The sequence below is a fragment of the Protopterus annectens genome, chromosome 16.part0, assembly GCF_019279795.1.
Source record: "Protopterus annectens isolate FY-2018-M chromosome 16.part0, PAN1.0, whole genome shotgun sequence".
In the NCBI taxonomy this organism is placed as follows: Eukaryota; Metazoa; Chordata; order Ceratodontiformes; family Protopteridae; genus Protopterus; species Protopterus annectens.
Genome location: NC_056750.1, coordinates 681809905 through 681824846, shown reverse-complemented (window position 1 = coordinate 681824846; position 14942 = coordinate 681809905). Strand labels below are relative to the sequence as shown.

General features: G+C 40.7%; 1 protein-coding gene across 1 annotated transcript in view; it reads right to left on the bottom strand.

Moving 5' to 3' along the window:
- LOC122790647 (collagen alpha-1(IX) chain-like) overlaps positions 1-14942 on the bottom strand; it is a 530662-nt gene that overhangs the window by 338634 nt on the left and 177086 nt on the right. Inside the window, exon 4 of the mRNA XM_044058171.1 lies at positions 3987-4040. Within this exon, the coding sequence (XP_043914106.1) occupies positions 3987-4040 (54 nt within the window). The remainder of the gene's footprint in view (positions 1-3986; positions 4041-14942) is intronic.

Below are 14942 nucleotides of genomic sequence, written 5' to 3'. Positions count from 1 at the left end.
AAGACCTTTCTGATAGTTATCTGGATATGAAGACTCTCTAGTGCATCATGCTGCTTTAGCAGCCTTGATGTGAGTCATCAGGTCTGTGTGAATAAGAATGACTTTCTGTTGTATAAGCAAGTTTATTCTGTGGGGTAATGTGCGTTGACTGCTCTTGCTCAGTTGAAAGAGAAGGAAGAACCAATGTTGGCTGGGTCAAAAGGGTCACCAGATAACTTTAAGATTGTCCTGAATTTTCAGGAGGGCTTTTTGAATATGAGGAAAGTGCTGGGGTGGCATACAGGAAGATAAAGAAGGGGGCATATATTGTCCAGGCCTCCTTGCAAATGGTCCTGAAACAAAACGTTTTGAGCTGATGGGTCGGAATGCAGTCAAGTAGATCCATCTGTGGAGTACTCCTGTGGTGGACAATCTGTAGAAGGATATCCCTGTTCAGCATCCATTCATGGGAGAGGGTCTCCCCCAACCTGCTCAGGTAATCTTCCAAGGTGTCCTTTTCTAAAGGAATGTAAACTACTTGGAGAAAAAGATGGTTATAAACTCCAATGTCCTGTGCTACCAGACTTAACCTGCACAGGCATGCCCCTCCCACACAATTTGGTGATGTACTACATGACAGTTGTACTGTCTGCATGTACCTGAAAAGTTTCTGGAGACCATAGGTGACAGCAAGAATGAAGAGACAGAATCAATGCGTTCATTTCCTTTATGTTTATATGTTTTTTTCCTGTCCTTTCCTTTTTTGGTCAAAGACCTGTTTTGAACAGTTTTGAACAAGGCACTCCAAAGCAGTGATTGAAGCATTTGTAGAGTTACCTTGAAAATAATTTCAAAAGAAACTCCTGGATTTAAATTTATCTGACTGATGCTCCAGTGCAGCTCCTTCAAGAACAGCCAGAGGAAGGGAGAAGAATAGGGGGCAGGAGTGCTTTGCCTACATGGACATTATGTGCCACTGCACTTTTCTCACATATAGTTTGGTAAAGGGAATTATCTGAATGGTGGGGTATAACACCCAGGATCTCAAAATCACTCTTGCAGAGGTTAGATATAGATTTATTAGGGAGAGATAGTAGTCTATTAAGAACAGTGTGTTGTCCACAGGAAGAAAGGTTATCAAAGAAGATTTGAAATGAAAACCTAGGAAAACCAAAGAATGAGGAGAGAGAAAAGGTTGGACCTGAATCTGAGGTTTTAAAAAAATGATAGCTAACTGCAAGTGCAATCCCACGGCACAGAATCTTAAAAAAAATCATGTGAGGATGATGTATTGGAATATGAAGATAAGCATTCAAAAGGTCTTAGTGCATCCATAAAAGTTTTTAGGAAAATGAGTAAAAAAAGACTTTGGAGAATCAGCATTTTGAATATTGGAATTTCAAAAAGATACTGAGGACTGACAGATCCAGTAGAAGGGGATGTATTCAGAAAATGGAAGGTTTACTTTGGAAGGAGTATTCTGCTCACTTGAACTCAGATTTTGGCTTGTCCCTGTCATTAATTTTTGAACTTTTTGGCTTTTTGTTGAGTAGACTTGTGATAGAAAGCGTATTGTTTGGATGGGTAATTTCTCTGAAATTTTAGATTAGGGGAAAGGAAAAAAATAGCGGTTTATAAACCACTGCATAATTTAGCCCCTTTCTAACACTTTTGTTGAAGATCTCTGCTTGAAGGGTGCTTAAAGTAGTCCTTATCTAAATGATCATGTAAAAGCTTTCCTTTTATATCTTCTGGTAGATTCTTAGCAGGGAGTACCTGCCCAGCATAGATCCACAGGGTTCAGCTCTGAAAAAAGAATCTGCCACATCATATGTACACTTACTAAAGTGGCCTGCACTTGAGAGGTTGAAGAGATCATATTCTACATTGCTGTTTTACAGTCACTGTTACAGATACTGACATATGTTTTCTTGGGTTGTTAAAATAGATAAGAGGTACCTTATCAAGTGTGTCTGATAGCATAAAAGGCTAAAGTACATGACATATATACTTTTTCCCTCTCTATCCAATGCTTCACTATCTGTCATATGAAAGACCACTGGATGATTGGAAAAGCTTAAAACATTTGTCAGCATCTATGGAGACAACTGCAAGTTAAGATGTTAAATTTTTACACAAACATTTATGAGTGTCACAGACTTTGTAATACATGTCAGGCTTCCCTGATAACGGTTGGCTGTGACTGAGGAGTTAGACAAGATGATAAGAAATTTTCTTCTAAGCTTCAAGAACTGGAGGAGCAGGACAAGGCATGTGAACTTCCATATGCAAGACATTATGATATTGCTTCTGTGAATCAGAAAGCTGTTTACCTTCCCAATTTAAATGCAGCATAATTTTCTAACAGTTTCCCTAAGGGAAGGTCCATCTGAGGGAAGACAGAAGACAATGTATCTACAGGTTCAACTCCATATACTGAAGGGGAATGAATTTGAAAAAATAATCCAATAGGTCAGATTCCTGTTCAGAGGAATAATCCTTTTCAGATGATAAAGCCCTTTTTTCCTTTAATTGGGTAGATGGAGTGTAAGCAAAAATATGAGGTGTTTAAGTGACATAAGGTCTTTGAAAAAAAAAAACACTGAGAAAAACCCAACCATTCCTGATGTGGATCCTTTGAAATAGGAGTGGCTAAAGAAGAAAACTGCTTAGATTTTAGCTCTTTCCTTTTTGGAGTTTCTTTGAGTAACACCTGACCCAGGATACCAGGTCATATCTCCATCAAAGGACCACAGTAGTCCTCATACACTAAGATGTAAAGGGCACCATCTGGTCCTTCTGAAATTATTAACCAAGGTTCCCTTTTTGAGGCCTTAGCAGCCATCTACCTGATTGGAATGGAAATGCCAGAGGGGCATTCCACGTTGACCTCCAGCAAAGTTGCAACAAAGGCAACAGCCTCTGGGCCTGAGGCAGGACAGTCACTGGGCTTCTCAACCTCAATGGGCACCTCTAAATCCAACCCGGAGATGAAAGCTGAAGTAGCAACATCTTCCTTCTGTTTCTTAACTTTTTTATTTACCTTTGAGGGGATATCAGAGTCAGAATCTTTGGAAAACATGGTGGCTCAGGTAGCAGTCTTCAACTGTTTGTTCTTTAAGTAAATATTAGAGAAGACAAAGAAATTCTAAGGGTTTTTGGGGCAAAAGCTAAAAAAATAGTGCAGCCCTTGATATATAACCTGTCCCTAAAAAAAAAAAAAAAAAAAGACACCGTGAAATTGTCTTTGTAAGGACTTTGCATACTACAGAGGCATTTGCCTCACTCTTTGATGACTTTAATACAATTCCAGTACAAAATTATGAAAAATAAGGAAGGGTCTCAAGTAGGTTATTTAGCTTTCACCTACAGTGGCAAACTAGATCCTTTTGAGTGGTTGACAGATCTATATACGACATCTTGCTTCCTGGACTGTTGGTAAGAAACTTCTGACAAGTTTGATGTCTGTACTTCCCTTATGTATCAGCATGCAGCCCTCACGGCTATGTCTAAGCTGGGATGTATGGCACATGAAAAAGGAGTGCCTAAGCTTTGGCATCTTGAACAGATGTACAGTGTCCTTGGTAAGATCCATTCCATTTTCAACATTACTGCAACACTGATCTAATAATGAACACCATTTATTAAGGGTGTAGCCACCATCCTGAAAAGCAGTACACAGTACCACTATTTATTACTGTTCCACAAACATTTGCCAAGAAAACAATCTACAAAATGAATCACTGTGTTGTGTTAGAAATAAGAGAGATTGAGCAGTCCTGTAGCACCTACTACAAAAATGTTTTCCTGTTTCAAACCAGAGACTTAACTTTCTATTGTATTGTCACAATTGCATTCCCTGTACACATTTGGAAATAAGCATTTTTTCTTTGTGATCCATAAATAAAGGCACACAATTTCATATCATAAAACAACCCGACTTCTCTATAGCTGCCTGTTACATGTCAAAGACTAAGATAAAATGCTCCAAAGGTAAAATTACTTACAAAGTACCCCCACCTGCCATCAACGCCTGGATCTCCAGGAATCCCAGTCAGACCCTGTAAGGAACAAAGGATTATCTTCAGTAAGGGAAAATAAATGTTTAGGTTAGAATATTTTTAAGGACAAAAATGATGCATCAAGTCATGTTAATGTGTTGAAAGCAAAGAATGAGTACAGGACTGCAGCACAAAATGAGTTTTTATCATTTGCGTCAAAACAAAAACTACTTACTCCTAGTGTTAAGGTCAAATAATAATGTATTAAGTATGATAATGCAGATATATTATTTAATATACCAAACACGAAGTCAGTTGTATAGAAAGCAGCTAGCAAGGCTTCAGTGCTTTGCAGATTTGTGGCTAACATGCATATGTAAAATCCACCTGTATCTGGTTTACCAAAACTTCACTGAGCTGTAAAATGATTCCCAAGATTTGCATGCATAAACATATCATTCACCTCCAACTGCAGTGTGTGTGTGTGTGTGTGTGTGTGTGTGTGTGTGTGTGTTGTAGGGTACTACCTGTAAGCCCCTGATTACAACTTACTTCACCTACATAAACACTGCAAGCAGAGCAAATCTGTTGGTAATGGCTGATCAAACCAGCCTTTTTGGTAAAAAAGTGCTGGTCATTTACTTATGAGGTGGATCATTTTGGGCCACTAATTATAACTAGTTCCACTTGAGGAATATGCTCTCAAAGTAGATCAACAAAATGAGATTTGGAGAATCCACTGAGGAGTTGCTAGAGAAGGCTATACATCTGTTGTGTTAGCCAAAGAACACATATTAAAAGGATGTGTGGCATGACAGATGTGTCACTGAAAACAGGGGTGTTTTAATTACATCCACTGTTATGTTAAGAAAAAAGCCCAAGTATAATAAGTACCAGGGCTTTTAAATTTAAAATGTTTATTTTTCAACACTAGTACTTGCCAAGAGTTTTAATTAATAAAATGTATTACATTTTCATACACTGGAAACAGTCCCTGTATCTGATTATAGTGACTTTATGCATCAGTGAATTGAAAAGAATACAAGTCTTCATATCCAGTTAGACTTTGTTAATCATGGATATATAGATATAAATTCATCACAACACACATTTACTGTATTGGGTTGCATGCTTATCATGTGGGTCTGCTTATTACAGATTATCTTTTTAGGTGCAGACCTGCACAGGGAAGGAGAGTGAGTTTCCAACTGATAATAGATATACAAATACCACCACCAGACTCTCTCAATGAATGGCAATTTAACCTTGAGGGATAAGCTCCTGTAGAGCCTGCTGCACTTGAATGAGCTTTAAGACACTGATATGCAGAGTGATCTATTCTTGAGACCAAGTCCCTTGGGCTGTCTGTCCTAAACATTGCCCCACCCACCCCAGGGTAGACACATTTGTGGTGACAGTCATGCTAGGAGAGGGAAGAGTAAATGGACAGGGGGGCAGCCTTTACTAGATGATTCCCCCTACTATTTACTCAAACATACTGTTATACATACGGCTAAGAAGGAGAAAGGAATCTGAAATAGCTACCACCAAAATAACATTGCCTACTATCATATCATGTAACTTTCAAGCATAAGAAAGGAAAAGAAAGCAGCAACAAAGATCCACACGTGTAGCCACATGTTGCTGACTCAAGTCAGCAAATAAAATGTACCATCTGAAAAATTAAATATGCAATACGCATCCCAAATCTAGTTGCTCCAAACTCTCCAAAAAGGCATAAACTCTATGAAAAGAGTATAAGGCAACCTGGTGGCAGCCAGCATTGAAATAAATCTGCACATGACAAAGTCTTCAATAAATTGCTTCCTCAGTGTATGAATGGCATTGCTAAAATCAGCTGCTCCATGTTGTTTCTGCATACAATGTGAACAATGTCTGATTTTCAATCTACAACACCAGTGCCTGCCATCTTATCATTCATGTTCCCAGAAGTTCAAAAAAATACTGAAAGCTGAGGACACTGAGGAAGTCAGGGAATACAGACAATATGGGGTCTTCCAGGTCATGAGTGAAAGGCATCAATAGGCCAAGCCCACCCCATCCATGCAATTAGCAAATGTGAAATAAATGTCCAACCATTTATATGTCAAAGTGGAAAGCAGATGCCCTATATATACGCTTGACTGTTTACTCATCCAAGAAAAATGCCCCATTTGTACCATCTAAAGTACTGAACTTCACATGGATGTAAACTCCTTAACAAACTTTGTTGTTTAACCAGGACTGTGTTGTAAAGGGTACCATAAAATGAATCGAACTATATTGTGCAACACTCTTTGATCTGTGTGTGATACTTTAGATTCACCACACATGCCAGCACTCCACAGTTTACAGGGACAAAGGCCTTACTATGATGCAAACATCCTACATTTGATCAGCAGCTTGGTCATTGGATGAGCTGGTCAGAGATGGAGAAAAGTAATGAGGCAGAATGTCCTTGCCCTCTCTGGGGATACAGGTATGTATCTGGAGTGTGATTTCCAATACAAATCTGTAGTGTACATACAGGATCACTGAAGGTTCTTGATTTCCAAGGGCAGGAGGACCAAACTGGGGGAACATCACTTCTGGAAACAGGGGCATATCTTTGGCAGACACCCATTACATGTTAATCCTTTGGGCCAAAGCAGGTAGTTCCACTGGGCGGTAGTGGAACTTATGGGAAAAAAAATGCTATTCCCCAGTAAATCATGACACTTCTCAATATGCTCATTCCTTTTCTTGGGGAACAAATGGTCACAGAACTCACAAATCTTAGAATAAATGGACAGATACAGTGAGAATGAAGGAAGCTCAATGGTGGTAAGGACTGGAAGAAAAAGAAAACAACATTTAAGGAAATGCATCTTAAGACATGTCATGTCTCATCATTGTAATGGGTACTTATTTTCTAACCAGAGCTATAGGACTATAATGCAAGTTTCCATTTTAAGGGTATTCCAAGTATACACACTACAGAAAGAGAAGGGATTAGGTATATAAACCACTTATTCTATTACTGTTTCATACTGAATTCAACAATCTGTAATCTTGTTTGTGAATCACTCAGTACTTCAGCTTCACTTTATCAAATATATGGATTAATGGATATACTTCAAATAATCGAAGTACCAGAATGTCAAATCCCAGTACATTGAGACAACTTTGCCAAAAGATCACATCATCAAATGGAAAGAACATCGAACCCAACTCCCTGAGCAATCCTGTCCAACCTAACATGAAAAAAACTCTCACAAAAAACTCCTGGTGAACAACATAAATAAATAACTTGCCCTACACCTCATTTTCGAAGTCCAGAACTTCCTGCACCCATAATGCTACACCACCTTAAAGGAACACAACTCCTACAAATAACTAAACTAAATTAATAACTAATGTCTCCACCATATGGGGGGGGGGGGGCTCAGCCCCCAACCCATAAATTAAATATACCAACTCCAAGATCGCACTACCCGCGAAGAAAAGGACAGTTATGGGTGCGTTAACATTGCTGCTACTGACTATATGTCAGTAGCCTGTATTCAATGTTCCGGGTTCGATGTTCTGTATGTTCGATGTTGTGATCTTTTGGAAAAGTCGTGTCGATGTATCAGGATTTGACATTCTGTTACTTAGATTATTTGAAGTAGACCCATGCTCATAACTACCAATGGCCTGCATTTGTAAGGTTTAATCATCTGAAAACTAAATTGGTTGAAAGTCAATTTAAGTATCAGTATAGTAAAAATGATTTGTGTGGAGACAAAACTATCATGGACCAGGCATGTAGTTTGGATGTGTATTCATACAACATTATTGCTAAAGATGGTGTCTCAGAATTGGAAGCACAGAGTTTTGTGGCTGCTTACATGTTTACTCCAAGCAAAAGTCCATCATTTTGGGACACCATCTACAAAGTATGTGCACATTTTATAACAAAGTCTATGTATTACATGACTGACATGAGTACCTCAAAGCATGTGAGCAAATGAACATCAGCATGTAACATTTATCAAAATATAACTACATGAAATCTGTTTACAATACATGTTGATAGGATGTGAAATGACAGAGTAATTTCACTAGCTGGACCACTCCACAATCTCAATTTGTGAGCTATTAGATGGCAAGCATTTTTAGGTAAGGAAGACAGACCATTATGGAACACTCAAAGAACAGCAGCTACTTACAGAAGATGTTCATAGGTTCAAAGGTAGGTACTAGGCTATCAGCCCAAGGGCCTATGTAAGCCTAGCCAGCAAGGTTCCATAGCTTACGCCACCCAAGAAAGTTATTTTCCTGTGCCACTGTCCAGCAGGGACACAGAAGTGATCCCCGGGGTGTATTTCCTATTTCCCATCCACTCATCAAGATTTTTCTTGAAGAGTGCTAATGAAGAACTTTGCTTGACATAGATGGGTAGCTTGTTCCAGAGTATAGGAAGTCTCTGGGACAGGAATCTATCCCTCCAGCATGTTCTGTTTATTGTGGTGACAAGGTTTAGGTCCCTAGAGCGTGTAGCTCAGAGGGATTGGGATTTCTTTAGGTGTAGCATGTCCAACAGCTCTGGGTTTGACATAGCTTTATATGTTAGGCAGAGATCACCTCAGAGTAGGCGAAATGCTATGGAGTAAAGCTGGAGTTTTTTGAGGCAGTCAGGGTAGGGCATTTGTTTGAGGCCAGTAATCCTCTTTGTGAGGTACTTCTGTGGCCTTTCCAGCTGCTGCAGATGTCTTGTGAGGTACATTCCAAAAGGGGCATTGTACTCTATAATGGGTCTAATGAGTGACGAGCAGAGGGGAGCAATGACCTCTTTTTTCCTGGATGAGAACCCTTTCATGATGAGGTGTGCCATGTAGAAGGACTTCCTAACTACTGTGGCGATGTGACTATCAAAGGAGAGACTACTGTCCACCTGGGTCTCAAGGTCTCTTATCACGCATTTGGTGTTAAGTAAATTGCTGCCTATGTGGTAGTTCATGGGTACAGAGTTTTTACCAAAGGGGATGACATTGCACTTTTTGGCATTGAGCTTGAGGCCATGGCTCTGACACCGGGCATCTGTCTCAGTGAGGCCCTTCTGTAGGATGTCCACATCATTTGGGGACTTGACTATGGCTCCTAGTTTGCAGTCATCTGCAAACTTCATTAGCCAGAGGCCTTCTGTGTTAGCCTGTACTTCAGAGAAGTAGATAACCAAACAGGAGAGGTCCCAGGACAGAACTCTGTGGTACTCCACTTGTCACTGCTTTGAGGTCAGATTTGGAGTCTGCAACTTTTACAGTGTGGGTTCTGTCAGTGAGCCAGTTGGCAACCCATCTTGTGATGTAGGGATTTATACCTAGTTTAGTGAGTCTAGCTATAATTCCAGAATGGGGGATGGTGTCGAAAGCCTTTGCAAGGTCAGGATAGGCTGTGTGAACCAGCTTACCCTCATCCACGGCTTTGGTGACTGCCTCAAAGAAGTCGATCAGGTTCAGGAGGCATGATCTGCCTTTCACAAACCCGAACTGGGTGGGATCCAGAGTTTGGAGGTTACCAATGTCTTTGTTTATGAGTTCCATGATGATACGTTCCATGGCCTTGCAGACCAGGCTCGTCAGGCTAATAGTTTGATAGTTCCCAGGATCAGTGGTGCTTGTTCTTTTCTGCAAAATGAAATCCGAAACATTAACAGATACAGCAAGAGTTTAGAATTCTGGCTCCAGCATAAATGTTTACAGATTCATGAAAGCAGACCCTACACATTTTCTTTTAAGCTGATATCCAAGTGTTGTGGTATAAGTCCTTATTCATTCAAACTAAAGAAATACTCTGCTAGCAATCACTCCACTATGTGGCTGAAAGGTTTATCAAAAGCAAGATCATTATCACTGGTTCTTGGAATGAAATCAAGAATCTTGCTGCATGGACTTGGACAGTAAAAGTTTCAGGGCACTATTCTGGAAAACAATTTGGCACCAAATTTTACATTTTAAGAAATATATATATTTTTAATTCTGCTTGCAATTTGGCTCCTCACTTTCAAAGCATCTAGTCCCAGTTCCCCAATTGGCCTTGTCCCACATTGTTCTCCTTACTCTTGGCTTTCTATGACATCTGAAAAATTAAGCAAGTGCCAAGGACTGTTGCTGTCATGCAGTGAAACAAGTGTTATTTCATATGGTCCTGCAACTCTTCCCACTGGCTAGTAATATAGTGCATCATTTGTTATGTGAAACCCAGTCCACGTGCATTCTCTAGCTAGCATGCATGCACAGTCCTTTGCAGACTGCAGTTGCTGCAGTACCTGACAATTTCCCCAGACAGACCTTCAGTTATAGGACTCCACCCTAACCAGGGTGAGAAAGTCAGTGTCAGCTGCTTACTCCATCCCCATAGCAATTTCCTCCAGCAGCTAGACTACTATATGAATGTGGTTAATTTGAAGAATGTTCAGGGATTCAAATCTCTGAACCATGAAGGTGACAGAATTTAAAGAAACCTTACACCTTTCTTATGCCATAACTGAACCAAAACCCTCAGAAACTTCTTCCATACCCATGGCTGGCCTTACACATAAGTAAACTAGGCAGCATCATAGGATAGCTCTGAGGAGGAGGCACTTTCTGACTATTTCACTCTTTCCCTTTACTGAGTAAAAATCTGAAAAAATGCCCCTTTTGAAAGGGCATCAATACCCTGTGAAGAAAGTTTTGAATTCTGATTTGTTTCCAGGGTTTTGACTTATTCCGTCAAACTCGATCTAAACGACCACTCTCAGTCCTTTGTAGCTTCTGTTTATTTGTTGTGTAGGTCATGGAGGATGGGAATGAACTGAAGTCTGGAAAATATAAACACTGGAGAATAACGGCCAAAGTAAGGATCTGAGATAGCAAAAGAATGCTTTAATTTGGTGTGTAGCAGATATATATATATATATATATATATATATATTTTAAACTTTGGCAGGTCTCCAACCGGATATTCATGTCTGCCTCTTTGAGAGACAGATACCTCTCAAGAACACTTTGGATAAAGCCAAAAATAACAGGGGACAGGTTTTGCATTAAAGTGCATTTTCTTTGCAATAAAAAGTATGAAACTCTAATGCCTGACGTTTATACTTCTCATTTTCTTTGCTTAACAATTTCAGATAAAAGCAAAACTATTTGGATGACTGGGACAAAGACTGAAAATCAGGCACATAGAGTTTTTAAATATCAATGAATGAATCTAAAGACATGTAGGTAGCTGCGTGTGTGCGCCTTCCTAGAAGGTTGGGCGCAGGGCTGGCAACTCAACACCGTAAAAATTCACTGCCAATCATTAGCAGACCAGAGTTCCGCTGTGGCAAGCCCTAACTGGGAAAAGCCGAAAGAAAACACAACACTGTATTTTACTGTAATTCGCATTAAATGTTAACATAATAAAAAGTTACGCATCAACATGCATTTTCTGAACTACGAAACTCTAATGTCTTGCATTACTTACTATACCTCTAAACCTCAAGATGCACGCACTCGAGACTCTCCTCAGTATGGAGAAAACTGATGTCTGTGCAGTAACAGAAACCTGGTTCAAGACTCCTGAGAGCACCCCAGCACTACCAGGTTATAACTCATACCATGCGTTTCGGCCCCAAAACTCAGACCAAAGCACAAAAGGAGGGGGAGTATCTATATTCATCAAAGATACCTACACCTCCAGGTTAGTGACACTGCACGAAGCATCGGAAACCATTCATGTGCAACTAACAGCGGGCAAAACTGCCTTTCAGTTTGTAGCCTGCTACAGAACACCCTCCCTATTACAGGAACCCCACTTGGCATTCCTGAGAACACTGAAGAATATGAAGGTCTCTCCAAACACTATGTTATTGGGTGACTTCAACTACCCAAACATTGACTGGGAAAACTACTCAAGCCCAAACACCCTCGCCCAATGGTTCCTTGAATTTATAAACTCTAACGCAATGGAACAACTGGTCATGACTCCCACACGAGGGAACAACATATTGGACCTGGTCATCACCAACATGGGGACTCTATGTTCCACACCAGAGGTAAGATCAGACCATAAACAAATTTCCCTGGACATCTATATCCCGTCCCCACCCCCAGTCAAGGAAATCACTGTAAAGAATTTCTCCAAAGCCAACTTTGCACTTCTCAAGACTGAGGTGGAATCCTTCAAAGCCCTTGGGCCAGAGGATAATACAGCCCAATCCGCAGAATCCTTTACAAATGCGTTCTATGAGCACCTGCAGGAATGCATGTATCATGCTATCCCAAATAAAACCAAGACTCACTCCTCCAAAAACAGGAGACCGGTCTGGTGGACCCCGGCATAAATAAGCTATACAACAGAAAGAGGAAGCTACTACATGACAGAGCAAAATCCCAAAAAGGGAAGGCATCTCTGATCAGTATTAGCAAGAAACTTCGATCCCTCATAAAATCATCAAAGACCAGTTTCGAAAGAAAAATTGCCCTAGACACTAAAGATAATCACAAGGCCTTCTTTAGTTATGTCAGAAACATGGGCAGAAACTCCCAGATATGCCCTGAATTGTTGCATAACGGTACAAAATATACCGAACCTACAGACATAGCCAACATCCTGGCAGACAGATTCAGCGCAAACGTCCCCCCCCCTTCCCCCCCAAAGGAGCAAACGCCTATCCCAACTGAATGTAAGCTCCCTGACATCACAGATGCACAGGTGAAAGCTGCCCTCTCCAAAGCAAAAAACACAGCATCTATGGGACCGGACGGTGTCCCAGGCTGTGTCTTACACAAGCTCCACGAAGAACTGAACCCTCACATTAAGTCACTGTTCAAACTTAGCCTTACTACAGGATATGTACCCAAAGAATGGCGTACAGCTACAGTGGTCCCACTCCACAAAGGTGGTGCTACAACGGATCCTGGAAACTATCACCCCATAAGTCTGACTAGTCTGGTCTGTAAAGCTATGGAGCGTATTATCATGGAACTCATAAACAAAGACATTGGGAGCCTCCAGACACTGGACCCTACCCAATTCGGCTTTGTTAAGGGCAGATCTTGCCTCTTAAACCTAGTTGATTACTTTGAAACAGCTACCAAAGCCATAGATGAGGGCAAGGTAGTCCACACAGCCTACCTGGACCTCGCAAAAGCCTTTGACACAATACCCCACCTGGGCATCATAAATAAGCTTACCAGCTTAAATATCAACCCCTATATCACAAGATGGGTTGCAAACTGGCTCAGAGATAGAACCACATGGTCAGATTCGCAGGTGCCATGTCCGAATCCAAACCAGTTACAAGTGGCATCCCACAGGGCTCAGTTCTGGGGCCTCTCTTGCTCGGTATATACTTCTCTGAGGTTCAGGCTAACATGGGGGGATTATGGCTGACAAAGTTCGCAGATGACTGCAAACTGGGGGCCATAATCGAATCTCCAGCTGACACAAGCATCCTCCAAAAGGGTCTCACAGAGACGGATGCTTGGTGCCAGAGCCACGGCCTCAAGCTAAATGCTAAAAAGTGCACAGTCATCCCCTTTGGGAAAAACAAGGTGCCCACAAATTACCACATAGGTGGTAATCCATTAAGTAAGGAAGAAGTAATTAGAGATTTGGGGACCAACGTAGATAGTAATCTCTCCTTTGATAATCACGTTGCCAAAGTGGTTAGAAAGACCTTCTATATAGCTTACCTTATCACGAAAGGGTTCGCATCTATATCAAGAGAGGTCATTGTGCCCCTCTACTCGTCACTCATCAGGCCCATAATTGAATACAGTGCCCCTTTTGGGATGTACCTTACCCGACACCTGAAGCAACTGGAGAGACCCCAAAAGTACCTTACCAAGAGGATCATGGGCTACAAACAGATATCCTATGCAGCTCGACTAAAGAAACTCCAGCTCTACTCAGTTGCTTACCGCCTACTCAGAGGCGATCTATGCCTGACGTACAAAGCCATGTCAAACTCAGAATTAATGGACATGCTCCACCTCAAAAAAATCCAAGTCCCTTAGAGCTACACGCTCCAGGGACCTAAACCTCAGCACAAAAATAAATAGGACATGCTGGAGGGACAGATTAATTTCCCAAAGGCTCCCCTCACTCTGGGATAGAATCCCAATTCATGTTAGACATAGCCCCTCGCTGACCCTCTTCAAGCGAAATTTGGACGCGTGGATGGGAAATAGCAAATTCACCCCTGGGATCTCTCCTGTGTCCCTGCTAGACAGAGGCACAGTAAACTAATCTTAAAAGGGTACCTTCTGTGACCTACTTTACAGAGGCACAGCAGGCTAATCTAATAGGGAGGCAGAAGCCAAATACACTCTGGCTAGGCTTATCAATGCCCTAGGGCAGATAGGCTAGTATCTACCTATGAACCTATACATTAAACATTTTATGAAGGATAGGGCAAAAATATGAGGTAAAATCAGGGATGTTCTACAAAATAAGGGAGTGCTGACAGGTATGATGGCATTGTTTACTGACTATTAATTTATCAAAAATTCAAAAGTTTTAGAAGGGACAGGGCAAAAATCAGGGTCATCTGAGAGATGTGTAAGGCATACCAGCTTATGATTTATTTATTATTATTTTTTTTTCATTTGTAAGGTTACGTGAACTTGATTACTATGAAAATTCAGGAAAGAAAGATTTGGTGGACTTAATATACACCAGTAAGCAGAATGAATACACCATGAACACACACACACAGACACATTATATATATTTGTATTTATATGTTTTGAAAAACACACATCCACATGCATTCATATATTCTTTTTCGTTCAAAACATATGAATGGTAAAAACAAAGAACATATGAGGATTTGTTGGTCAAGTATAATGACGTAGCTTCCAAATGGAAGGAAGGCACTGCAAAGGTCTGCAACAATACAGCTACTACAGGAACCAAGTAATTACAAAACCACTAAGACAGAAAATAGACTGATGTGGGGATTTTAAG